At 31.8% G+C, this 26,329-nt stretch overlaps 1 protein-coding gene across 1 annotated transcript in view; it reads left to right on the forward strand.

Moving 5' to 3' along the window:
• APLF (aprataxin and PNKP like factor) overlaps positions 1 to 26,329 on the forward strand; it is a 65,562-nt gene that overhangs the window by 11,806 nt on the left and 27,427 nt on the right. Inside the window, 7 exon segments of the mRNA XM_051975416.1 lie at positions 3,004 to 3,170; positions 6,428 to 6,572; positions 7,034 to 7,163; positions 12,417 to 12,425; positions 12,428 to 12,576; positions 13,570 to 13,931; positions 20,341 to 20,466. Coding sequence (XP_051831376.1) covers positions 3,004 to 3,170; positions 6,428 to 6,572; positions 7,034 to 7,163; positions 12,417 to 12,425; positions 12,428 to 12,576; positions 13,570 to 13,931; positions 20,341 to 20,466 — 1,088 coding nt within the window.

Here is a 26,329-nt window from a genome sequence, read left to right on the forward strand (position 1 = left end):
GAGATTATGAAGACAGGATGGTCTGCTTATCTATAAGGATCCCAGCTGCAAATCAATTTCACAGTCTAATGCAGATTGACTGGCATCTATCTCGACTCCTAAGGACACACAGAGATATTTGAGATGCAAACAACAAATTATGTCAGCTTGGAGAAATTTCATCTTTGACACATTCAGGGCCTCCTGCATGTTCTTGGTCTAGTGTTTCTAGAAAATATGGCAAGTCAAAAAAAGAGTTATTATTTAGGGGACTCTTTATTGTCCCCGACAATTCCTGCTCTATCCATACTCTCCTTCTTTCCCAATTTTAAGTACTTGATGAATTTGTTTTTAACTTTACACTATCCTCCCTTCTTGAATCTCTCCCTTATTCTGTTGATGATCATACCTTGACATAGTACTGTTACTCTCATTATCCATTTCTTTCATTCCTCCTCACTTGTTGTTGAACAAAATTAGAGAAAATAATGAAACCATGCTGATTGGGTTGACTTCAAATTTGTTCTAGCTAATCTTAAATGGGTCTTTAGTACAGCAAAGTAATCCTAATATTTTATCTTTATTTATTTCTGTTTTACCACATCACCTATTATAGAACTTTTTGTTCCTTCAAAAACTTCCTGCTATACAACTCTCCCTTTATGATGAAGATTTCATCTCAGACTTCACCAAAAAAATTTTTGAATCTACTTATTACAAACTCCATCTTGTCCTCTTTTCTTCATATAATTGTTAACAACCTATATTTCTTCCTTTATTAGGAATGGCTCTTGTTCTTATACATTTGAATCAGCCCTTTATGTTTTTTGGATATGAGATCTTTTGTTGCAGGGTTTCTTTTTCTTCAGTTACCTAATTTGAACTGCATTAGTTTGATTTCTGCAAAAGCTTTTTATTTTTTATCAAATCAATTTTAAAAAATCTTTTGTGATCTTTTTTTTATCAAAGGTATTAATTATATAAATCCAAACTATCAATAGACATGAAAACATGTTCAAAAATCATTATTAATTAGATACAAATTCATTAAATGCAAATCCATTTCATATTAATCAGGTTGTCAAAGATAACAAAAATGGAAAATAATAAGTAAAAGTTGATAGAGCTACAGAAAAAAATAGGCACACTAGCACACTGTTGGAGCTATAAATTGACTCAGTCATTTTGGAAAGAAATGTGGAATTATATTTAAAAGGTACTAATCTGTGCATACCCTTTGACTCACTACTAGAGTGAGTCCTTCACTCTATTCCTAAGATAGTCAAATGAAGAAAAAGACCTTATGCATAGATATTTATATCAATTCTTTTTATTTTAGGAAAGAATTGGTTCCTCATCAGTTAGGGAGTGGCTGAACAAATTGTGGTATATAAATGGACCAAAATATTATTTTATTGGAAGAAATGACAAAAGTAATAATTTCAGATAAACTTGGGAAGATTTGCATGAACTGAAGCATAATGAAGGAAACTGAAGCTATATAAAATGACAGCAGTATTCTAGAGAAAACCATAACTACTAAGGACTGATCAATACAAAGATCAATTATAATTCCATGGGACTGATGGTGAACATAATATTCATTTCATGAGTAAATGAGAGGTGCTAAGCTCAATGTACAGAATGAGACATTTTCAGATACTATCAATAATGACTATTTTTAGTTTTAATATGCATATTTGATACAGAGGTTTTGTTTTCTTTCATTTTGATGGAAGAGGAATGCAGGGGGACAGCAAGTCTAGGGTTAGCAAAATGAAAAAAATTAGAAAACTATAAAATTAATACTATTGGAATATTACAAAAATGACTGCAGATATTTGAAGATCATTAGTAGGAAATAATAGGTAGGTGAGTCAACTTTGAAAATAACTGAATTTAAAGTATTGAATTCAGTGTAATGTTTTGAATTTATTGTATACTTAATATATTGAATTTATTATATTCTTTAAAAACTAGGCAATTTGAATACAATAGAGATTCCTGCCTATATGTACAGGGATCTTTTTTGTTCTACATTGTTTATGAAAATATTTGCTATTTGTTGAGCTCAAAATTTAAAAAAATGAAAAAATAATAACCAGTTTCAAGTCTTTTAGCACTTAATAGGTCTATAAACTATTACATCAACTGTCATGTATACTAAGAAAGGAAAGCAGTGGCATAGGCAATGCAAAGTGGTGATATAGAATTATATAGTAGTACAGAACCCCAAGTCAAGTCACTTATTTGGCTTTATAATATATTTTTACTTGCATTTTAAAATATTATTGCAAAAAATTTATTTCATAAGGACCCAATTCAAATTGAGCTGAAAAGCTCTCTAATATTAGACTTTTGTTCAATTTTAATCTCTCAATTTTTATTCTTTAATCTTACTTGAAAATTTTGAGACAGAGGGTGTAGTAGAGAAGTTATTTCTTAAATATAAGATTTTTAGATTGAGAATTTTTCAGGAATTAGTTTTCGTGTTAAAATATTTATAGGGTTATAAATTTACTTACTATATTTTCTTGGTAACTATTTAATTCTGTAGTCTTTTTTTGGGTGAAAAGGGACAAGTGAATATGAATATATTTGTTTACCAACCTGAGCTTCCTAATGTACTTGCTCTTCCTTTGCATTGTCACTTCTATGGGGTAACAGCAGAACTTTCTCTCCCTTTCTCTCTCCTTACCACTCCCCCACCTCAGCAAGTATATAATGGCAAACCATTCTAGTATCTTTGCCAAGAAAACCTCAAATGGGGTCACAGAGTCAGATGTGACTGAAAAAACTGAATAACAGCAACAATATAAGATATGACACTATACATAGTTAGATATAATGATGCGGTCAGTATGTTCTATTTAACAATATCTAGGACCAACTTTATGCCTAAATATATACTTTGTGAATGTTATATCTTTTTTCTATGTGGTTTTATTTTGGTATGCTTTTAAAAAGTGATAATTGGGCTTAAGGAAATTATAGCATATTTTTTGTTATTTTTCTGTTTGGCAGATCCATGTAAATCCTTGTTTTTATCGGTCCTCTGAAAAGAGCCAGTTATTGCCATTGGAGACAAATAAATGGCATTGGTTGAACCCTGGAGATAGTTTTTCTTTATTGGTTGACAAATACATTTTTCATGTTTTCTCTACACATTCTGAAACTGAAAGTACTTTACGGTAAGATCTTCTAATTTAAAGAGCTAAAGAGTGCTATTTACCATATAGTTTCTTACAGGTGTTAATTAAGCCCATAAATAGGTAACCTGAAACTATTTTGAGATGAACTCTATAAGAAATCAAGTATTTGAGTGATTTTTAAAGAGATATTTTCCTAGAAAACCTTTGACTCTATAAGCAGTTGTTATACCTAAAAAGTGATCAAGCTTATCTGCAATTTGTGCTTACCATCTTCCATAAGAATAGATTTATTTTCAAGTAAAGAAAGCCAAATGTGAAGCCTAGAGCTGAAAGTTAAATTGACTTCAGTAGAACAAATATTTCCTTCCTTTGGATTTTGTCTTTTAAATTTTACAACTGTTCCCTTTTAAATTTTACATTTATTCCCTGTCTTCATATAAGAGCAGTATGCTTTGTCTTTGATCCCTTCCCCTAAAAAGAATACAATAGGAAAGCTGAAAAAGTAAGAAATTAATGAATATCAGATATTCATTATAGTTTAAAACACATATCCCTAATACTCTGAGGCTTTGTGAGTAAATGAAAAAAAATCCTGCAACAGAAAAGAATCACATAATTTGAGTTGTAAAGGATCACTGATCTTGTTCATCTTATTCCTGACTAAAAATCACATCCTCAATTAGTAATCATCCAACTTCCACTTGTAAGGTTGCTGGTGAGGAAACCTCTATGTCCCTAGTAGACTGCCATGATTTTAATTATTAGGAGGTTTTTTCCCCCCTCAAACCTTTCTGCAACTTCTACCAATTTTTCTTATTTCTATTTCTGAGGAATTGAGAATGATTTTAATATTTCAGTTAAATGAAATAACTATTACTCAGTTTGTGTATTCATTTTTAAAATGGGAACTCTTCTCCGGGACAGTATATCTTATTTTTTAAAAATATGAGTTTTTCTGCAGTTTTTAAAAGTGTGTATATTTTTATAACCAACACTGGAATTGGTTACTATTTCTAAAGAAATGGACTGGCTGCTGATATGAAATATTAATAACCACTTCTTTGCCCTATAAATTGAACTCCAAAAATTATGTTTTAATAAGTGCTTTAGGAAAAGTCAAGGAAATATCGGGTCTCTCAGAATCAATTTATGTGTATTCTTTGTTTAAAGTTATTCAAAATCTTTGTCAATTTAAAAATTATGGTATACTTGGTAGTCTTTGGTATATCTGTACACATCAACACAAGTCCAGGATCTGAGACAATTAGTATTAGGACTTGAAGTCTATGAAAATTACTGAAAATGAAACTCAAAGTACTATTGTGTTTTTTTTCAAACTTCAGTAATATATAGTACTTTGTTGCTATGGTAGAAAGAATGTAGAAAGGAGTGGTAAACTTTACAAATACTATATTAAATCTGTAATTTTTGAATATTTCTCTGTAAGCTTAAATAAAAGAAACTTAGTCTCATTTTATTTTCCTTATTTAGAGGACTTATTTTCTCTGCACATCTTTTCTCTGAATCTCTTAAATGTAAGATAATAATAAAATAAGTATCTTTTAAAAGAATAATTTAAACTATGTAACTTTTTAAAAGTAATATACATAATTCCATATCATAAAAAAATTTCAGATGTTCTATTTGAAATGAATTTTTTAGTCTTTGCTTGAAGTGATTTGGGGGGGAAAAGTTGTTCTCTTATTCTTCTTAAACAAATATGAGTTTTCCATGTCCCTGTATAGAGCCCCATGTTATTGCATATATGATTCAGAAAATTAGTGGGAATAGTGAATTAATTCTTTTGATTTGTTGATAAAAATGGGCTACCAAATTTTCTGTCTCTTTAAAATAATAAGACCAATCCTCTTCCTAACTTTACACACTTTCTCTTATTTGTCTTTTCTATACATGTTATTTCTTTTATTTATCTTTGTTATATTTCCTGCTTTGATTTAATTTTACTGACTTCTTAATTCTAAATTAACTTCCCTTCAAAATATAACTTACTGCATTGTTTTTGTTTTGTTATTTCTCAGACCTGGATTCTCATATTTATATCTTGATTAACTTCAGAAATGTTCCTGAAAATTGAATGAAACTATATTTTAAAAAATCAAATCCTGCTTACTATCAATTTATGTTATAATTTCAAGAATATCTTATGCTTACTTTTGATTAATTTTAAATCGGTGCTCTCTTCATGTTACTCTCTTTAACTTCAAATTATTCTGTGAAATAGTTAATAGAAATCAAATGTTCAGATTGTTAAAATTCCATTAAAATTTTTTTGGGGGAAGGACATGTGAAAACATGATGATTTTTAGAATTTTGTATTACTAGAATCTTATTTGTTATTGTATGATAAAAAGCTCTATCAGGATCCAAATTTTCTCTCCCTCGTCTTTTTCCCCTTTTCTGTCTCTCTGCCCCCTCCTCTTTTCTTCCTCTTTGTCTCCCTCTTCCTTCTTTCATTCTTTATTTTTTTTCCTCCTCTTCCTTTTCACTCCCACCCCCCCTCTTTCTCTCTCACCCCCTCTTCTTTCCTATGTCATCTTTGCAGAGCTGTTAAATTGATATTCCCCAAAACACAAATCTGACTATATTTCTTCCTTGTTCAAGAATTTCCACTGAATTGTCTTTAGAAGTACATAATTCTTAGGCTATTTAAAGAACTTCATAATCTAGTCCCTGCCTATTTTTCTGGGCTTATTGCACATAACTCTTTTATATAGTCTGTGTTAAGACTGGCCTGCTTGTTCCCTATACAGCACTCTATCCCCTGTCTCTGTGCCATAGTACAGATTGTACTTATTGTACTTCTATATTTTTCCTCTTAGAATTTTTAATTTTCTGCAAAGCTTAGCTCTTGTGTCATTTTTTACAGGAAGCTTATCCTTTACAATTACTCATTCCCTCAAGTTCTATAACATACCCTTTAAATTATTTTGTATTTGATTTGATTCTATATGCACTTTTTGTCCTGTTTTCCCCCAGTAGACTGTAAGCTCTTTAAGACAGAGACTGTTCTTGTCTGTGTATCTCCAGTGCATAGCAGCTATAGAATTTAAGTAGTGCATTAAAGTTTGCAGAGTTTTCTAAATATTATCAAATAGGTGCTTTATACCATACAATAAACTTGACTTTTGAAGGATTAATTTTGAGAGAATGATCCATAATGCCTACCAATTGATCCTAGAAAACCTTTTTTATAGTGTGATAGTTAATTTTTTTTTCATAATAACATACGTTTCTTAGCTTGTAATTTACTAACAAACGAATTTTTTACTTTATAGAAATAGTCAGATGCTTGATGAAGATGATAGTTTTCCATCGGAACCACCATCACATTGTACCAAACATATTAATTTGAACCAATTCTCAGAGCTGAAGGAAACAATGAAAGTAGTCATGCCAATCACTGTACCCCAGAATAATTGGGTGAGAACTTTTTAAGATTTGATCCAACTTTTAGAAGTTCTTTTACTGGACAGGAGAGAAGTAGAACTAGATATGATAAAAAAGGCAACATGGATTTCTGTATTTGACCCATCTTTCAAGCTAATCTTTTAAAGAAATGTCAAACAGTTTAAAAGTACACAAAGATGGTGAGTTCATTCAAAACATTTAGCAACTTTTGAATGGTTAATAATGGATTATATATGTTTCTATATGAAATTACTAATCCTTAATTTACAAGAATTGCTGTATTGGTAAATTATTTACAAATAGTATTATTAGGAGAGGCACTATGAATGTAGTATACAAGATAGAGTGTTGGGGTCAGAGTTAGTAAGACCTGCATCAAATTCTGTTGTCAAAGTAGAGTTCTACTTGATGAAATCATGCATCCTTTGGTCTAACACATAACTTCTAATTTTATTAAATAAATGCCTTTTCAGCTTTTTCCTGAAAAATATAGAAACAGCAGTGAGCAACCAAATTCTGGCCAGAGGAAACGAATCCTCCCAGCTTGGATGGTTCAGGGAGATCTAAATGTTCCAAACTTTGAGGTACCATTTGCCCGGGAAGGTAAATTGATCTTTCTGCTATTAATAGACCTTTTAAGTTAAATATTAAGCACATTACTTAAATTCTTTTGAAAGAATTTAACTGTCTTAATTAATATGAGTTATAAGTTATGATTTTCAATCTTAAATATTAAAAGAATTTTAGAAGTTCACACAAAGATTAGGTTAAAATACAAATTGTTGTTTCATATTTTATCATTTGTGTTTAATTATTTTTGAAACAAGATTTCTTTCTATTATATCTATGATATTAAATTTGTCATGTTAATAGAAATTTAAAGCCTAACAAGTTGATCCATACTACTAGTTACCCTGTTCATCTGTTGGCAGTTACTTCAGTTGGAGATATATTATGCCAAAATAGTAAACAGTCTTCATAGAGTTGACCTTGCAAATTTCAGTCTAGAAAGATATGAAAATCTATAAACAGTATAAACAGTTCAGAAGTCTTGTTGCTTTATTACTGTGTTAGCAGAATTGTAGAATTTTTGAGTTCTCAAGGTCCTTGAGAGTACTCTAGTCCAAAGTGTTATTTTATAGTTGAAAAAACTGTCCCAGAGAAGTTAAAAGGCTTGTTCAAGATCACTTTATGCAATTATAGGCCCCTAGGGCCAGAACTTAGATCTCTAGACTTCTAGTCTAATTTTTTTTTTTAACACCAAAAAAGAGCAATATTCTTTTTATAGTCAACTGTTATTTTTCACTTGACTAAATAGGAAAAAAATCATACTTTTTTACGAACTTTACTTTGGATTGTGAACAACAGAGTTTAAAATCAGGTAGGATTTTATAGTGCACATTTAAAACAGCATTACATTTGGGAGAAACCTGTATTTGGCACTGAGAGCTCTTCAACACCTGACCCTTTTCCACATTTCCCATTTTCCTCTCATTTTTCTTTTCTTCATATACTTTATGATCTAGCAATAGTGACCGGTATGCTGATCCACACGATGTACCACCTCTCTAATACCTTTGTTGTCCCAGTTTCTGAAATGTCCCTTTGTCTCTTGACATCCCTGGATTCTTTCAAGATTTAGTTCAAAAGCCTCCTCCTCTGGGAAGTTTTTTCAGCCTTATCTCCTCTTCTCTATACTGAACTGATAGCCTGGAGATAGAAAATCCAATTTTTTGAATTTGAATTGCAAACTCCTGTGGTTGAGTCCCTCTGAGTTACTCTTTCCTGATAGCCTAACTAACTCTTTGCCTAGTGCCTTCTTTCATAAGCCACTGTGTAGTTAATAACTTTATATTTTTAAAAATTTTTTTCTACTTATATATACTTGAGATGTATGGGACACTGCAAAGCATGATCTGTGGGCCATTGCAGTCTCAGAACTACCGTTTGAACTGGAGCCATATTAAAATGTAATTGGGAAATATTTAACAAAATAAATAAAAATATAGTAGAACATAAATAATAATAATTTGTGATTTTCTAAGTCAGTATGTGGCTGCAAAGATTCTGATGTGTAGTTTATTGGCCCCCATTGCTGTTTAAATTTGATACCACATAAAGAGGTAGCTTTGGAACTAGCTAGACCTGAATTCAAGTTGTGACTGGTGCCTACTGTCCATGTAAGCCTGGATACATCACTTAAACTGTCAGTGGTTAGGCAGCTCTAACTTTTGATGTCACAAAGAAGATGCTGATCTGCACAGGTAGAAGTTCCTTACCAAGTCCTCCATAATAATGAAATCATAGGCTCTCTCTTAATCTCTTAATGTACACTTAATAACATGTACACATGTACCTCATTAGAAAGTGAGCTTCTTTGAGCAGGGATTATAATTGTCGTTGGTGTTTAACACATAGCATGGAACCTGGTAGATAATTTAAAATGTTCATTGAAATCATGATTCTACTTGAAGCCCTTTCAGCTTATTAGGATCTCCCACAGTGAGTTTGTATTTGGTTGGAATGACCTTTGAGAACTCAAGAATCAGACTAGATCTTAAATAGAAACTTTGTAATTGTTTAAGATAACCTGGCAAACAATTATACTAAAATGGACCATCCTCTGCCCAGCAATTCATTTTTTGGTGCAATTTATTCAACAAATTACTTCTGTTTTATGTTGCTCACATGACATTGTTCATAATTGGTTATAATATATTTCCCCAAAATTACCATCAGTTATTATTTTCAACTTGACAGGATGTCAGATTAAATTTAAAGCACCTTTTTGCGTGTTATTCTTTGGAAGATGAGATCATTTTGATCATATTTTCAACATATATTAATGTAGAACATAATATATATATTTAAATGAAAAAGATTTTCAAAATAAATGAAAAAATGACGTGCTCAGGTTTGTCCTTTTCTTAAAAGTTTATGCTATTAGAATGTGATTCTTCTGACAGTAAATACCTTCTTGTATTAAATATCTTATTTTTTTAAGGCGGGAAGATATTTTCTGGTATAGACTTCAAAATTAGTTATTAAGCACTTGCTATGTAGCAGGGAGATACAGATACAAAACATGAAATTATCCTGTCCTCAAGAGGATTTTAGTGGGAGAGACAGTTACATTTAGGTAGAGATAGATAGATAAGGGGAGGAGCCTGGGAGGGAGGGAGGCATATTTATATACATAATAAATATGAAGAGGATATAAGTAAACAAATATGAGCTAGTTAACAAGGTAGCATAGGAAGGAAGACATTAATGATGGTAGGTATCAAGAAAGGCTTCAAGTAGATGATATTAAGGAATATATCATTAAGGAAGAAAGGGATTATATGAGATACAATTAAGAATAAAGAATTCCAGGCTTAAGGCATTGGGGATGGCAAATTCACAGAAATAGGAGATGAAATTCCTTGTGTGAGGAATAGACATAGCAATTTCTAATTAAGAAGAATTTTCTCTACAGTCTAAATTTCAGGTTGCTTTTAATTCTGTACAGATTTGAACTGTAGTAACACTTGGTACAGTATATTGGGTATATTGTACAATAATAATAATGTTCATATGGGTGATTTGAGGCTCCATAGAATTCTGCAGAATTTCTTGAATCATCAAAGAATATAAATAATATTCACAGGGACTAAGTACAGCACCAGCTTTATCACTTAGTAGCTGTGTGATCACAGACAAATTAGTTAGAAAAATCAGATTCAATTTCCTCATTTTAGAAATATATATATGTTAGAATCCTTACAAGCTGTTAAGTCATTAGAGTTGATAGAGACAATAAATAATCTAATTTAGCATGGTTCAGTATCATTGATCTGATCTTACAAGGAGATGTTATGGGCCAGAACTTGAAACAAGGTACTAAGTAGAACTGATAGAAACAATGCTTGTGTTCACATCTTTAGAGAGCTCATATAAGCAAGAAGTATTTAAGTATTCATTGGAGTTCACAAGTATGGGAGATTCACAAAGTTAACTTTGTGAATTCACACCTTCCTTAATGCCTTCCTCAGAATAGGAGTCAACCTTTGGGAGATCATATATAAAGAAACTCTTAGAACTTCAGGTTAGCTAGTTCGGAAGATTGACAGAGAGGAGGGCACTCTGGGACAGACACAGAGCACTCTGGGAGATTGAGAACCAGAAACCCTCTCTCGGAGGCAAGACAGATTCATTCCAACTTTCACCTTAGTGCTGGATGGAGATATTTGGAAGAAGAGAAGCCGAAGTTGATAAAGGCAAAAGATTAGCAGCAAGAGCTCTTGGAACCAAGCAGAGAAATAGGTCTCTAAGAAAACTAGCCAGGCTATTTTGGAGAAAGCAATAAAAGATCTGAACTTTTAACACCTGGCTGCATGTGGAATGATTATTACTAAAGCTACCTCCAGAAACCTTCCTAAGAAACCTGCTCCTAGAGAGAACCATTATAGTATATAAAAGAAGAGAACACCATACACACACACACACACACACACACACATATATATATATATACATTTTTTTTTTTTAAATTGAGAAAGGAAGTACTAATTATATCATCCATACAGGGAACTGCTGGGGCAGAATTGCCCTCCACCAATGCAGAAGAACTGTTCATCTGTAACTTACTTTTAAAAAGTTGCCAGGTTCCTTGAGAGATTAAGAGACTTGCCCGTAGTCACAGGGTTAGTACCTATGGATCACCAATGTGGAGTTGTAGGAGATCTTAAAGGTCACCTAATCTCCTACCTCTTCATTTTTGCAAATGAGGACACTGAGGCCCAAAGAAATTAAGTGTTTGACCTGAGGTTACACAGGTACTAAGTCCTAAGCATTAGAAGCAGAATTTGAATCCAAGCCCCCTGACATCAAGATCCATTAAATTTTTTTTTACTATACTATGTGTCAGAGGCTCATATCTTCTATACCACAATGCTAGCTGGCAAGTCACTACTAACTAACCTCATCATTACTAATCTCATAAGATTACTTTGAATATCAAATGAAATAATATGTGTATTATACTTGATATAATCAGTTATATAAAAGTCAACTCCTGTTACTTCTGTGCTTTTAAATTCCATAAAAGAAGCTATGTGATACTCTAGACAACTGTATTCCTAAGTTATATTAAAGTGCTCTCAAGATTAAGTTAGTCAATCAGCAGCTAGTGATTACATGCTGACTATGGTACAAACTTTGGGCTTTGTACTGAAGAGCATATAAGTTAAAAATGACATTTTCTACTCTTAACAAAGTAAAATTTATATTTAATATGAACAGAATGCACTAGAATATTCTGAATTGTGACTGTGTTGAATTGTTGTTTGCCCTTTGTTCAAGGAGAAAACATCAGTGAGATGATGCCATGATATGCAAATAAATTGGATTGAAGTGAGGGAGAGGCATACACACACACACACACACACACACACACACGCACGCATGTTAAGCCATAGTTTCTTTATTGATAAAATTTTGAATTATCATTTGGAGGTTGAGATCATAATCTACATAAAGTGACATTTATCTCCTTAATGCCCACACATATACAGAGTGTATTAATATGGTTGTATTAAAAACTTTCCCATAAGGGAACAATAATTTAGCATAGGTCCTGAGTTTGAATTCACTTTTCTAGGCTTCCATTTCTACATTTGTGAAAGGAAGATCTTGGACTAATTGTTGAGCTCACTTTCCATTCTAGATCAATGATCCTATTTGCTTATGACTCTCAACTAGAAAAATTCAAAACAGATTTGCAAATAGTTATAAGACAACTTGACATTAATATAAATGAAAAATTAGTTTGTTAGTTACCTAGTGAAGTGTATAGTATACAATTTATTTTTTAAGATGATGGAATAACAAAGGGAGAATGAACATGCTTCCAACATCATCAAAAAGAAAAAAAAGCTTGTCTTCTTCAGGAAATTCAGAAAATAGTGAAGCAGAACAAGACCTAAAGAAAGAATGCAGAGTATCTGATCAGGAATACTCGACCAGTTCATCAAAGGTAATATTTAACATTTTTTCTTTTCTTTTTTCCCCATAGGTGTTCTATATAGGAAGAGTATATTATAGCATGTCAATGTGAAACAAAAATGCTTAGAGTTTCTTTGTTACAGTAATATATTTACTAAAATATCTAGATAGTACAAAATCCTATATTGCTTTTGGTTTCTGGACTACAGAAAAGAAAAAGAGCAAAATTCTACCTAAAGACTTTCTTCCAATAAGGTATCTCCTAGTCATTTGTCAAAAATCATAAAAGATTCCTTTAAAGAACACAAAAGTTTTTATTTATTGATTTTTAATATTTAGTGAGATGTAAAGTAGGGGGACTTTCAGGTGTTTGAACTAGTGAGGTGGTTCAAATGGAAGAGGAATTCTAGATTCTGAGAGCTTTCAGATGCTTCTATTTGTAATTTGTTATTGTGATCATTGCACTGAGTTTCAACGTATAACAGAGCATACTAAATTACATCCTTAATCACTCAAAAGATAACAAGCTAACTAGTCACCTAGGAGCAACCAAGTAGATGAGAAATGCTTGTTGTCTAAATTATGGTAGATAGTTGAAGAAAGGTCGTGTTTATCATTAGCTATAGGCACTGGTCAGACATTATAGCTGGACAGTGAATCTGGCCCAGAATTTAGTATGACAAAGTAGACAAGAAAAACTCCTGTTAAGAAATTATCCAGCATTTCCATCGATCCAAAACTTCTTGAAACAAAGTTTGCAATAGTTGCAATGAAAAAAGTATGCTTTTTAAAATGGACAGTTTTGGTATTCACAAAAAAAAAATTTGAAATTTCAACTTTTGAAGTCTGATCTTTTCAGCTCAGGTAAAGCAATCACTTAACTGTCTGGTATTCTAGGCATCTTTGTAAAGATTGGGAAATGCAGCTGTAAGGGATGCAATGGAGAGCCTGAACAAAGTAGATCCTCTAACTTGAAGTTTCTGATAGTGAAAATATATTGCTTATTTTTGGTTTGTCTTTATAGGAAGCGAATGAATCATCTGTTGTAAATAAAGCAAAGATGACTAAGGCCAAGACCAAAAAATCTGAAATCCCAGGAGAGCAAATCAATAAAAATCTCCATGATGAGGACCATGAACATAGAACATCTCCTAGAAATAAAAGAAATAAGATGGATGAATTTGACAAATATGAGTCCATAGAAGATTCTGGAAATCTCAAGAGTCACCATAATAACTTGTTCCAGAATAAGGACCAAAGATTTGATCCTGAACTGAGCCCTGACCCTGAGACTTCAAGTTCAATTAAAAGCATAGCTGTTCCACAAGATTCAGAGGAAAGTCATCCCAGGAGAATACCTTGCATTTATGGAGCAAGTTGCTACAGGTAAAAAAGAAATGCATATAATAGAACTCTATATATTATCAGACTTATTACTTTAGGGATTTGGATATATTAGGGGACAAAGCGTATCCCCTGAAATATGAAAAAGGCTTTAGTTTGGAAAGGTATATCAGATAAAAGATAATCAGATAAAAGAACTTTATTTTTTTTTTGGTCAATATTCTTAATGTTTATTTTTTCTTTATGACATGATGAATAATTCTTTTGGTTATATTCATATTAGGCAGATACATACAAAATCACTTGTTAATTGAAAATACATAGCCATATCTCTTGAGTAACAACTTTGTGCTAGGAAATATCATGAATGATAAGAGGAATTGGGGAGAGAGGATTGCTCACTTATAGTGACAACAATAATAATGATGAGAAGTATTTGAGGCATTGGAGAAGTAGAAACTAAAGGACATAATTATTTGTATAATAGGTGGGCGTAGGGAAATATGCACAATGATGAGACTTCCAAGTCTAATATCTAGATCATTTGGGATGCTATGAAGCACATCAGCAGAAACAAGAAACTTGGGAGGAATGACTGGATTGTAGAGTAAGATAAAGAATTCAGGTCTAGTCAAATTTAAATTTGATATACTATTGGGACAACAAATTGTAGATGATGAGAAATCAAGTGCAAATAATTGATGTCTGGACTACAGATATATATTTAGATAGCCTCAAAATAATAATAATAATTACTGAAAAAATGTTGCAAACAACATCAAGGGGAAAAATGCAAGGAAAAGTATCTGAAAATAAAATATTTGTGTTTTTGTTTTTGTTGTTGTTGTTGTTGTTGTTGTTGTTTTAATAGCCTTTTATTTACAAGTTATATGCATGGATAATTTTACAGCATTGACAATTGCCAAATCTTTTGTTCCAATTTTTCCCCTCCTTCCTCTCACCTCCTCCCCTAGATTGCAGGATGACCAGTAGATGTTAAATCTATTAAAGTATAAATTAAATACAAAATAAGTATACATGACCAAACCGTTATTTTGCTGTACAAAAAGAATCAGACTCTGAAATATTGTACAATTAGCCTGTGTAGGAAATCCAAAATGCTGGCAGGCAAAAATATAGGGATTGGGAATTCAATGGTTCTTAGTCATCTCCCAGAGTTCTTTCACTGGGTGTAGCTGGTTCAGTTCATTACTGCTCCATTGGAACTGATTTGGTTCATCTCATTGCTGAAGATAGCCAGGTCCATCAGAATTGATCATCATATAGTATTGTTGTTGAAGTATATAATGATCTCCTGGTCCTGCTTGTTTCACTCAGCATCAGTTCGTGTAAGTCTCTCCAGGCCTTTCTGAAATCATCCTGTTGGTCATTTCTTACCAAACAATAATATTCCATAATATGCATATACCACAATTTATTCAGCTATTCTCCAATTGATGGGCATCTACTCAATTTCCAGTTTCTGGCCACTACAAAGAGGGCTGCCACAAACATTCGTGCACATACAGGTCCCTTTCCCTTCTTTATGATCTCTTTGGGATATAAGCCCAGGAGTAACACTGCTGGATCAAAGGGTATGCACAGTTTGATAACTTTTTGAGCATAGTTCCAAATTGCTCTCCAGAATGGTTGGATATATTCACAATTTCACCAATAATGTATTAGTGTCCCAGTTTTCCCACATCCCCTCCAACATTCTGCATTATCTTTCCCTGTCATTCTAGCCAGTCTGACATGTGTGTAGTAGTATCTCAGAGTTGTCTTAATTTGCATTTCTCTGATTAATAATAACTTGGAGCATCTTTTCATATGGCTAGAAATAGTTGCAATTTCTTTGTCTGAGAATTGTCTGTTCATATCCTTTGACCATTTATCAACTGGAGAATGGCTTGATTTCGTATAAATTAGAGCAAATTCTCTATATATTTTGGAAATGAGGCCTTTATCAGAACCTTTGGCTGTAAAAATATTTTCCCCAGTACTTTAAAAGGGGAAAAAAAGGAGTTTCTATTTAATCCTAGAAGTAATAGTTGTATACTGGGATTTATTGAAGAGGAGATATGTGTCAGAGATGTTGTGGAGATTTAAATGACAAGATTTGGCAACTGAATGAAAATGTCTGGAAAATAAGTTAGTTTTCAAAGATGTGATTGAGAATGTGGGTGATTGGCAGAATGTTGGTACTTTTAATAGAGAAGTTTGAAAGCGAGGTGAATTTTGGGGAGGCAAGGAGGGAATAAGGAGTTGTTTTAGACATATTGAGTTGAAATGCTTATGGAACATCAAATTCAAATGACCAGAAGACAATAGTTAGTAATGGTCTTGAGCTCATAAAGTTGATAAATAAACTCTGAGAGCTAACAAGGTCACCTGGTCAATTTATAAAGAAAAAAGAAAGACCTAGTGTACTCTCTTCCAGTGGCACATTGCAGACATGAATCCCTTGACTTCTTTCTTAAAGTTTTGATTTCACTGTGTTTATTGTCTTTGATAACATGTGCATCATTCCTCAGATTCTCTACTTGTTTTCTTCCATAAATGACTGTTTCTTTCTTTACCCTTAGTTTTCTTTCTGGGTTATGCTCAGTGTCTTCTGTAATAGCTAGATTTACAATAGCCAGGTGTTGTTAGATCTCTTGCTTTTGCTTCCATTTTTGGTTCAAAGTTTACATGATCAAAACAAAGCTCTAAGCAAATCTTTTTTTTCAGCTCTTGGAAAGAGCATAAATAATTTGCCCATATTTAGCATCAATAACAGATTTAGCACCAAAAACTTCTAGCTTATAAATAGTTGTACAACTACTTTTCAGTAAATATATAATATTCTTCCTGAAAAGTGGATATCACCAAATGTTTGCAAACTAAAATCTTTTCAACAGTCTTTTCAACAAATAGGGGTTGGAGAAGAAGAGGCAGTTAGTTGTGTTGGGCAGCAGCATAGGTATTTAAGGTGAGTGATTCTCCTGAGAGAATCCAGGATTGATAGATAGTAAACAGTTCTACAAAATCCAACATTATACCAAGTGATTATAAATTTTCTATCAGAAAAACTTGCTGCAAATATTCTTTCCTAGTTAATTCTTAAATTTTAATTGCACTGATTTTGATTATGCAAAAACCTTTTAAGTTTTATATAATTAAAATTATCCATTTTATCTTTTCTGATCTGTTTCTCATTTGTACATGAATTCTTCCCTAGTCATAGAATGCAAAGATTAATTTCTTTCTTGTTTTTCTTTCTTTATGATGTCACTCTTTTTGTTTAATTTGTGTGTCCATTTGGAGCTTATCTTGCTGTACAGAGTGAGATATTGGTACAATCTGCTTTCCCCTTTTGAATGCTGACTGCTCAAGAAATTTTTCTCTGAAACATATTAACTCCAGCTCCCTTTTCTCCATAAGTATTATTTTTGAATAAGCAGGACTATATGTATGCTATGTTATGATTTTTTAGAATTGAAAAGGTCTTTAATTACAATTGGATTCAATTGTTCCTTTAATTTTTAACAAAGAAAGAAAATTTTAAAAACAAAACTTTTTTTTTTTAAATAACTAAAACTTTCTTCATTAGGAAATGAATGAGCTTGCGTCATTTCCTTACACATGCACATTTAATTTCTTACAGCAGGGGTCAGTAATAGCCCTAGCTATGAGAATAGGAATTGGAAGAGAGAAAAAAGATTCTTACAGTAAGCCTGGTAGTATGTTACTAGAACCATTTGTAAAAGAATATGTCCTTTATTCTCCTTTTTTTTTTTTTTTTAAATCAAGAGCCTTTCAGAGGAAGGCCTCTGATGTCATGATGAAACATCAGCTTTTATGAAGGCCTATTTTTATTCCTGGAAAGGAGGAGAAGGAATTAAGCATTTGTATAACACCTAAAATGTCATACTTTGTTAAATTTTCTTTACAAATATTATTGTATTTGATTCTCAAAATAACCCTGTGAGGTAGATACTGCTATTATCCCCATTTTATCATTGAGGTATCTGAGGCAAATTGAGGTTAAATAACTTGCCCAACATCACACAGGTGTCTGAGGACAAATTTGAACTCAGATCTTTATGATTACAGGTCTTGTGCTCTATCTACTATCTCACCAGCTACCTTTATCAAGTCAGACCACTCTCAATGTCTTGACCACCATCTCCCTTCATGCCCCTTGAGAGGGATATTGACCTCAATAGCCATGGAAATAGTGCTTGAAGCCATCATCTTGGAGGGCAGTCTCTGTGGAAATGTAGTCTGGCAATTGTTCTTGCAAGTGCTGCAGCTATAGCTACTGAAAACCCAGAAAAGAAAATTCTTGTCACCCAAGTCTCCTTGGCACTCTCTTATGATTTATCCATAGAAACTGATATGATTTTATCAATGGAAATGTCATTAAAGAAATGTCAAAAAAAGACATTAAAGAAATGTCATCTGCTTAGTTGCTACATCTTGAGGATCATGGGATCTTTTCATGTGACTTATACTTTAAACCTGTTTTACCTCTCTCATTAGAATGTGAGCTCCCTGAGAACAGGGCTTGCCATACTTTTTCTATTTGTATTCCCAGAGCTGAGCACAGTGGTAATACATGTTAAGCATTTTATAAATGCTTTTTTTCATTTATCACCTGCATCTACTTTATATGAATTTCACAGTTATCACATTCTTTTAGAATGCATTATATTCTATTGAGGAAAAAGTAGCTAGTTTCAGGCATAAATATATTCTATGAAATATATCACATGAGATAATATTTGTAAAAGTTTAGCTCAGTTTAGCATGTAATAGATGATATATAAATTCTTATTCCCTTCTCCTCCTATGCATAATATACCCTCTTTTCACATAATACTTCAAATTCAGAGATTAAACTTTTTTGAAATTTGTATCTTAAATTTTTTCTGAATAATTCATACATGTAGAAATACATTCATTTTCTCTTATATATATATATGTTATTTCAGTGGTTAACTTTTTTTTTAAAGAACAGAATCATTCAATCAAGATAGAAGCTAACACCCTCTATTTTTCCATCTTGACCTTTAACTTTCAGATTTAACTCCAAGTAGATAATTATTATCCAACTATTCTATTTCTGAACTCTCACTTTTGAGAAAATAAAATTCTATTTTATTCTCAAAGTATTGTATATCCATTATTGTCATAAATCCACATATTTAATAAACCTAAAATAACAAAAAATTTCCTTTTTATAACAGGAACAATGCATTCTACCTTCCTTTTTGCCTTTTAAATACTGTATTTGGTTTTTCCAAACAACATAATTGGTATTATCAACAAATAAAACATATCAGCTATTTAAAAATGTTATAATATTCTCTTGCCTGCTGAAATTTTATCCACAATTATTTATAATCTTGAATTAATACCAGAATATTTTTGGCTTTTGTATTGATACTGTATTGCATAGACTTTTTTCTTTCAATGGTTATTTTAAAACTGTCTGTAAAAATCATCATGCAGTAAGTTTGCCATTTGTATACTTAATGCCTGATTTTCATGGAATTCAATTTTAAAGAAAGAGTGAAAATGTAAATTTTGTCTCTTTGTTTTGAACTGGCTTACCTTCTATCAAAGACTGATCAGCCCAAAGTAGCTTAGTTTTTCATTGTATTGTTTCTTATTGTCATAGATGACTTTCATTTTTAGTTAAGTAAACATTTATTAAATTACTATCAGCTGTCAGGCATTGGAAATGAAAATATAAAATTGACAAAGTCTCTGCCCTAAAAGAGATTATGCGGGGGTAAAAACTTGGTGAGAAGACAGAACACAGTATTAGTTCCAGTTTACACTATTAAAGCTATTTAAGCTTAAAACTGCAGTAAGACTTTTGGGACATCTTGTTTTTAACATTACACACACACAAAGATTTGTGTAGTAAAACTTTGAAATTAGTTGTGATTTCAATGATACAAATCATAATTCTATGCAGATACCAATTTAGTTTCATATATTGCTGCTTAGCTAGACTGGCTCCTCATGACAATCTATCACTGATGTTTAAACTTAAAATGTTCTATATTTGCTCTGTTGATATAGTTTTTAAGTGTCATATTGTCACATTAGGGCATCAGAGTAGGATTTTAGTGAAAAATCTTTTATTAATAGTTTGTAAGTTTAGAAATATTAACTATATTTGAAACTTTTATCTTTTTAAGGCTATTTGTCTAATTAGGAATATAAATTTGTAAAAAAGAAAAACTTAAAAACAAAAAGTAGATTGATGTTCTTGACCTACTGGATGTGATGATCCATAACATTCTGCTCTGACTGAATGGCATAAAATAGAACCTTCTTTTAAAAATTAGTTTAAAAATTAGTCCATGAGGTTGGGTTTTCCAATCCTATAACTTGAATGAAAATGTTTTAGTTCTGCTAGTTCTTGTTTCTTACTATGTATTTATTGAATTAATAGGAAGAACCCTGTCCATTTTCAGCAGTTCAGCCACCCTGGTGATAGGGATTATGGAGATGCCCAAATTATGAATCAAGATGAGGATGACAACAGACCTGAATGCCCATATGGAGCTTCTTGTTACAGGTATGCAAATCTATAAATACCTGACAGCATTTTTCATTTCTGCAAGGATATCTAGAGACTAGCAGGGCATTATAGATAAATTCTGTCGTGCCCCGGCCTTTTTTTTTTTTTTTTGGCAACCCTCATGGTTTGTTTGTTGTTGTTCAATTGTTTTCAGTCATGTCTGACTTTTCTTTACCCCATTTATGGTTTTCTTGGCAAAGATACTGGAGTGGTATGACATTTCCTTTTCCAAGTCATTTTACAGATGAGGAAATTGAAGCAAACAGTCTTAAGTGACTTGCATAATATCACATAGCTAGCTGTCCTCCACTGTGTCACCTAGGTCATATTATGGTGATCACATTAAAATTTTTAAAAAAGGATAACACATTAAATCTTTTTGAATAATGGTATACAATTTCTCTGGACAATTTTGACATTCTTTCACTGAATTATTTATGTAGACATCTGTATTGATGTCTTTTAGCTATAATATATTTATTGCAATCAGTGACCTTTCTCATTAAGGTAATTTTAGGCTTATCAGAAAAAGGTATTTATCTCTTTCCATAAAGATCTTTCTTTTTTTTTTAGTGAGCTAATTTTTTTTATTAAAGCTTTTTATTTTCTAAAACATATGCATGAATAATTTTTCAGTGATGACTTTTGCAAAACCTTGTATTCCAAATTTTTACCTCCTTTCTCTCAGCCCCTTCCCTACATGGCAAACAATCCAATATGTGCTAAACATGTTAAAATATATGTTAAATTTAATATATGTGTACATATTTATATAGTTATCCTGTTGCCCAAGAAAAATCAGATCAAAAAGAAAAAAATGATAAAGAAAACAAAATGCAAGCAAACAACAACAAAACGAGTGAAAATACCATTTTATGATCCACATTTAGTTCCCACAGTCCTCTGATGTAAATGGCTCTCTTCATCACAGGATCATTGGAAGTGCCCTGAATCATCTCATTGTTGAAAAGAGCCACATCCATCAGAATTGATCTTTGTATAATCTTGTTGTTGCTGTGTACAATGATCTCCTGGTTCTGCTCATTTAATTTAGCATCAGTTCATGTAAGTTTCTCCAGCCCTCTCTGAAATCATTCTATTGATTATTTCTTATAGAAAAATGATATTCCCTAACATTCTTATTTTATAACTTATTTAGCTATTTTCCACTGATGGGCATCTACTCAGTTTCCAGTTTCTTGCTACTACAAAAAGGACTGCTACAAATATTTTTGGACATGTGGATCCCTTTCCTTCCTTTTATTATCTCTTTGGTATATAAGCCCAGTAGAGACTGCTGTATCAAAGGGTGTGCACAGTTTGCTGACAAAGGATATGCACAGATCCAAAACAATAGATCAATCAGTTCATAATTCCACCAACAATATATTAGTGTCCCAGTTTTCCCACATCCCCTCCAACATTTGTCATTCTTTTCCTGTCATCTTAGCCAATTTGAGAGGTGTATAATGGTATCTCAGAGTTGTCTTAATTTGCATTTCTCTGATCAATAGTTATTTAGAGCACTTTTTTGTATGACTAGAAATGGTTTCAATTTCTTCATCTGAAAATTGTGTGTTCATATCCTTTGACCATTTATCAATTGGAGATGGCTTGAATTCTTATAAATTTGAGTCAATTCTCTGTATATTTTAGATCAGAACCCTTAAATGTAAAAATGTTCCCCAGTTTATTGCTTCCCTTCTAATCTTATCTGCACTGGTTTTGTTTGTACAAAAACTTTTTAACTTGATATAATCCCAAAATTATGTATTTGTGTTCAATAATGTACTCCAGTTCTTCTTTGGCTACAAATTCCTTCCTTCTTCACAGATCTGAGAGGTAAACTATCCTATGTTCTTCCAGTTTGCTTATAATATCACTCTTTATGTCTAAATCATGAACCCATTTCGACCTTATCTTGATATACAGTGTTAGGTGTAGGTCAGTGCCTAGTTTCTGCCATACTAGTTTCCAATTTTCCCAGCAGTTTTTGTCAACTAGTGAGTTCTTATCCCAAAACGGGTTCTTTGACTGTGTCAAACACTAAGTTACTATAGTCATTGACAATTTGAATCTAACTTATTCCACTGATCAGTTATTCTATTTTTTAGCCAATACCAAATGGTTTTGATGACTGTTGCTTAATAATATAGTTTTAGGTCTGACATAGCTAGGCTACCTTCATTTGCATTTTTTTCATTAATTCCCTTGAAATTCTTGACCTTTTGTTCTTCCAGATAAACTTTGTTACTATTTTTTCTACATTTGTAAAATAATTTCTTGGGAATTTGATTGGTATGGCACTGAATAAATAGATTAATTTAGATAGCATTGTCATTTTTATTATATTCACTTGGCCTATTTTTCCAGTTGATTAGATCTGACTTTATTTGTGTGGAAAATGCTTTGTAGTTGTGTTCATATAGTTCCCGACTTTGCCTTGCTGATAGACTCCCAAAGAGTTTATATTATTGATGGTTATTTTAAATGGAATTTATCTTTGTATCTCTTGCTGTTTGATACAAACAATATATAAAAATGCTGATGATTTAATGTGGATTTATTTATTTGCTAAAGTTGTGAATTGTTTCTAGTAGTTTTTTAACTGATTCTCTAGAGTTCTCTAAGTATACCATTTATATCTGCAAAGAGTGATAATCTGGTTTCCTCATTACCTACTCATAATTCCTTTAATCTCTTTTTTTTCTCTTATTGACAAAGCTAAGTTCTAATACAATATTGAATATTAATGATGATAGTGGGCAACCTTGTTTCACCCCTGATCTTATTGAGAATGATTCTGGTTTACATATGATGCTTGCTGATGGTTTTAAATAGACATTTTAAGGAAAAGTCCATTTATTCTTATATTCTCTAGTGTTTTTAATAGGAATGAGTGTTGGATTTTATTAAATGCTTTTTCTTCAGTTAGTAATATAATCATATGATTTTTGTTAGTTTGGTTGTTGATATAGTTATGCTAATAATTTTCCTAATGTTGAATTAGCCCTGCATTCTTAGTATAAATCTACTTGGTCATAATGTATTATGGGGATGACTTTCTGTAATCTCTTTGCTAATATTTTAGTTAAGATTTTTGCATCAATACTCATTAGGGAAATTGGTCTGTAATTTTCTATCTCTGTTTTCATACTACCTGGTTTAGGTATCAGACCATATCTGTGTCATAAAAGGAATTTGGTAGGACTTCTTATTTCCCTATTTTTTCATAGTTTGCATAGTATTGGAATTAATTGTTCTTTAAATATTTCGTTGAATTCACATGTAAATCCATCTGGCTCTGGAGATTTTTTCTTAGGGAGTTGATTAATAGCTTATTCTATTTCTTTTTCTAAAATAGAACTATTTAAGTGATTTATTTCCTCTTCTATTAATCTTTGCAATCTATGTTTTTGTAGATATTTCTCTATTTCATGTAGATTGTCAAATTAGGGCAAAATAACTCCTAATTATTGCTCTATTTTCCTCTTCTTTGGTGGAAAGTTCTTCCTTTTTCATTTTTGAGATTAACAATTTGGTTTTCTTCTTTCTTTTTTCTAATCAAAATAACTAAAGTTTTATTTATTTTGTTGTTTTTATTTTTTTAACAACTCTTAGTTTTATTTATTAATTGAATAGTTTTCTTTCTTTCAATTTTATTAAGTCTTGCCTTTTATTTTCAGAATTTCAAATTTGGTATTTAATTGAGGGTTTTTAATTTGTTGTTTTTCTAGCTTTTTTATTTGCAAGCCCAGTTCATTGATCTTCTTTTTCTCTAGTTTATGCAAGTAAGCATCTAGAGATATAAAATATAAAATAACTGCTTTGGCTGCATCCCACAAATTTTGGTATGTTGTTTCATTATTATCATTCTCTTAGATGAAATTACCGATTGTGCCTATGATTTGTTGTTTCACCCACTCATTCTTAAGGATTAGATTATTTAGTTTCCAATTAATTTTTGGTGTATTTTGCCCTTACTTTTTATTACATGTAATTTTTATTGCATCATGATCTGAAAAAAAATACATCTACTATTTTTGCCTTTCTGCATTTGATTTTGAGGTTTTTATGCCCTAATATGTGGTCAATTTTTGTATAGGTTCCATGTACTGAAAAGAAAAAAGTATATTCTTTTCTTTCTCCATTCAATTTGCTCCAAAGGTCTATCATCCCTAACTTTTGTAGGATTCCATTTATCTTCTTAACTTCTTTCTTATTTATTTTATGGTTCAATTTATCTTCTATTTAATAAGGAGTTATATGCTTTTTCTATTTCAACATATCTATTTTTTAAGGAGATTCCACCACTAGTATAGTTTTGCTGTCTAATTCTTCTTACATATTTCTTAACTTCTCCTCTAATAATTTGAATGCTATACCACTTGGTACGTATATGTTTAGTATTGATATTACTACATTTTCTATGGTACCTTTAAGTAGGATGTAGTTTCTTTCCTTATCTCTTTTAATTAAATTTATTTTTGTTTTTGCTTGATCTGAGATCAGGATTGCTACCCCTGTTTTTGTTTTTTTTTTTTTTTTACTTCAGCTGAAGCATAATAGATTCTGCTTTAGCCTTTTACCTTTACTCTGAATGTTTCACTGTGCTTTAAATGTATTCCTTGTAAATAACAAATTGTAGGATTCTAGCTTTTAGTACAATCTGCTATCTGCTTCTGCTTTATGGGAGAGTTCATCCCATTCACAGTTAAAATTACTAACTCTATTTTCGTGTTTTCCTCAAGTTATACTTTTTCTTTTCCCCCTTTCCCTTCTCCCCAGTATTTTGCTTCTGATCACCACCACATTCTTCAAGTAGCCCTCCCCTTTTATAGCCCTCTCCCCTTCTACTTTTGTATTCCTTTCTGTTAGCCTCCCTCTTTCCTTTTCCCTTTCACCTCCTACTTCCCTGTAGAGTGAGATAAGCTTTTCTATGAAGCCAAATAGGTCTGATATTTTCTCTTTGAGCCAAATCTGATGAGAGTAAGTCACACAATATTCATCCCCCTTTCTTCTTTCCCTCAATTGTAATAGGTTTTTTTGCTTCTTCATGAGATGTAATTTTCCCCATTTTAACTCCATTTTCCTTTTCTGATAGTAGAATCACTTTTCCTCCTCTTTTTCTTTTTTATATCATCACAATAAAATCAAATTATACCTGTACCTTCTAAGTATACCCATAACAGAGATATAGATCTCAGGAGTTAAATATATCATCTTCCCATATAAGGATATAAACTTTTTAATTTTTTAAAATAAAGTTATTTTCTTCCTTTTCTTTTTACCTCTTTATGCTTCTCTTGAATTCTGTGTTTGAAGATCACATTTTCTATTCACCTCTAGTATTTTCATCAGAAATAAATGAAATTTATGTGTTTCATTGAATGGCCATCTTTTCCCCTGAAAGACGATGTTCAGTTTTGCTGGATAGTTGATTCTTGGCTGCAATCTAATTTTCTTTGCCTTTTGGAATATCAGATTCCATGTCCTTCAATCCTTTAAAGCTGCTACATCCTGGGTAATCCTGATTGTGGCTCCTCAGTATTTGAATCATTTCCTTCTGGCTGCTGGCAATATTTTTTCCTTGATTTGATAATTCTGAAATGTAGTTATGATGTCCCTGGGAGTTTTCATTTTGGGGTCTCTTTCAGGAGATGATTGATGAATTCTTTCAATGGTTATTTTATCCTCTGGTTCTAGGACAGCAGGGCAGTTTTCCTTGATGGTTTCCTTAAAGATGATTTCTAGGCTCTTTTTTCATCACGGTTTTCAGGACAATCTAATAATTATTAGATTGTTTCTCGTTGATCTATTTTCTAGGCCAGTTGTTTTTCCAAAGATGTGTTTTACATTT

This window comes from Antechinus flavipes, chromosome 2 (assembly GCF_016432865.1).
Source record: "Antechinus flavipes isolate AdamAnt ecotype Samford, QLD, Australia chromosome 2, AdamAnt_v2, whole genome shotgun sequence".
NCBI lineage: Eukaryota > Metazoa > Chordata > Mammalia > Dasyuromorphia > Dasyuridae > Antechinus > Antechinus flavipes.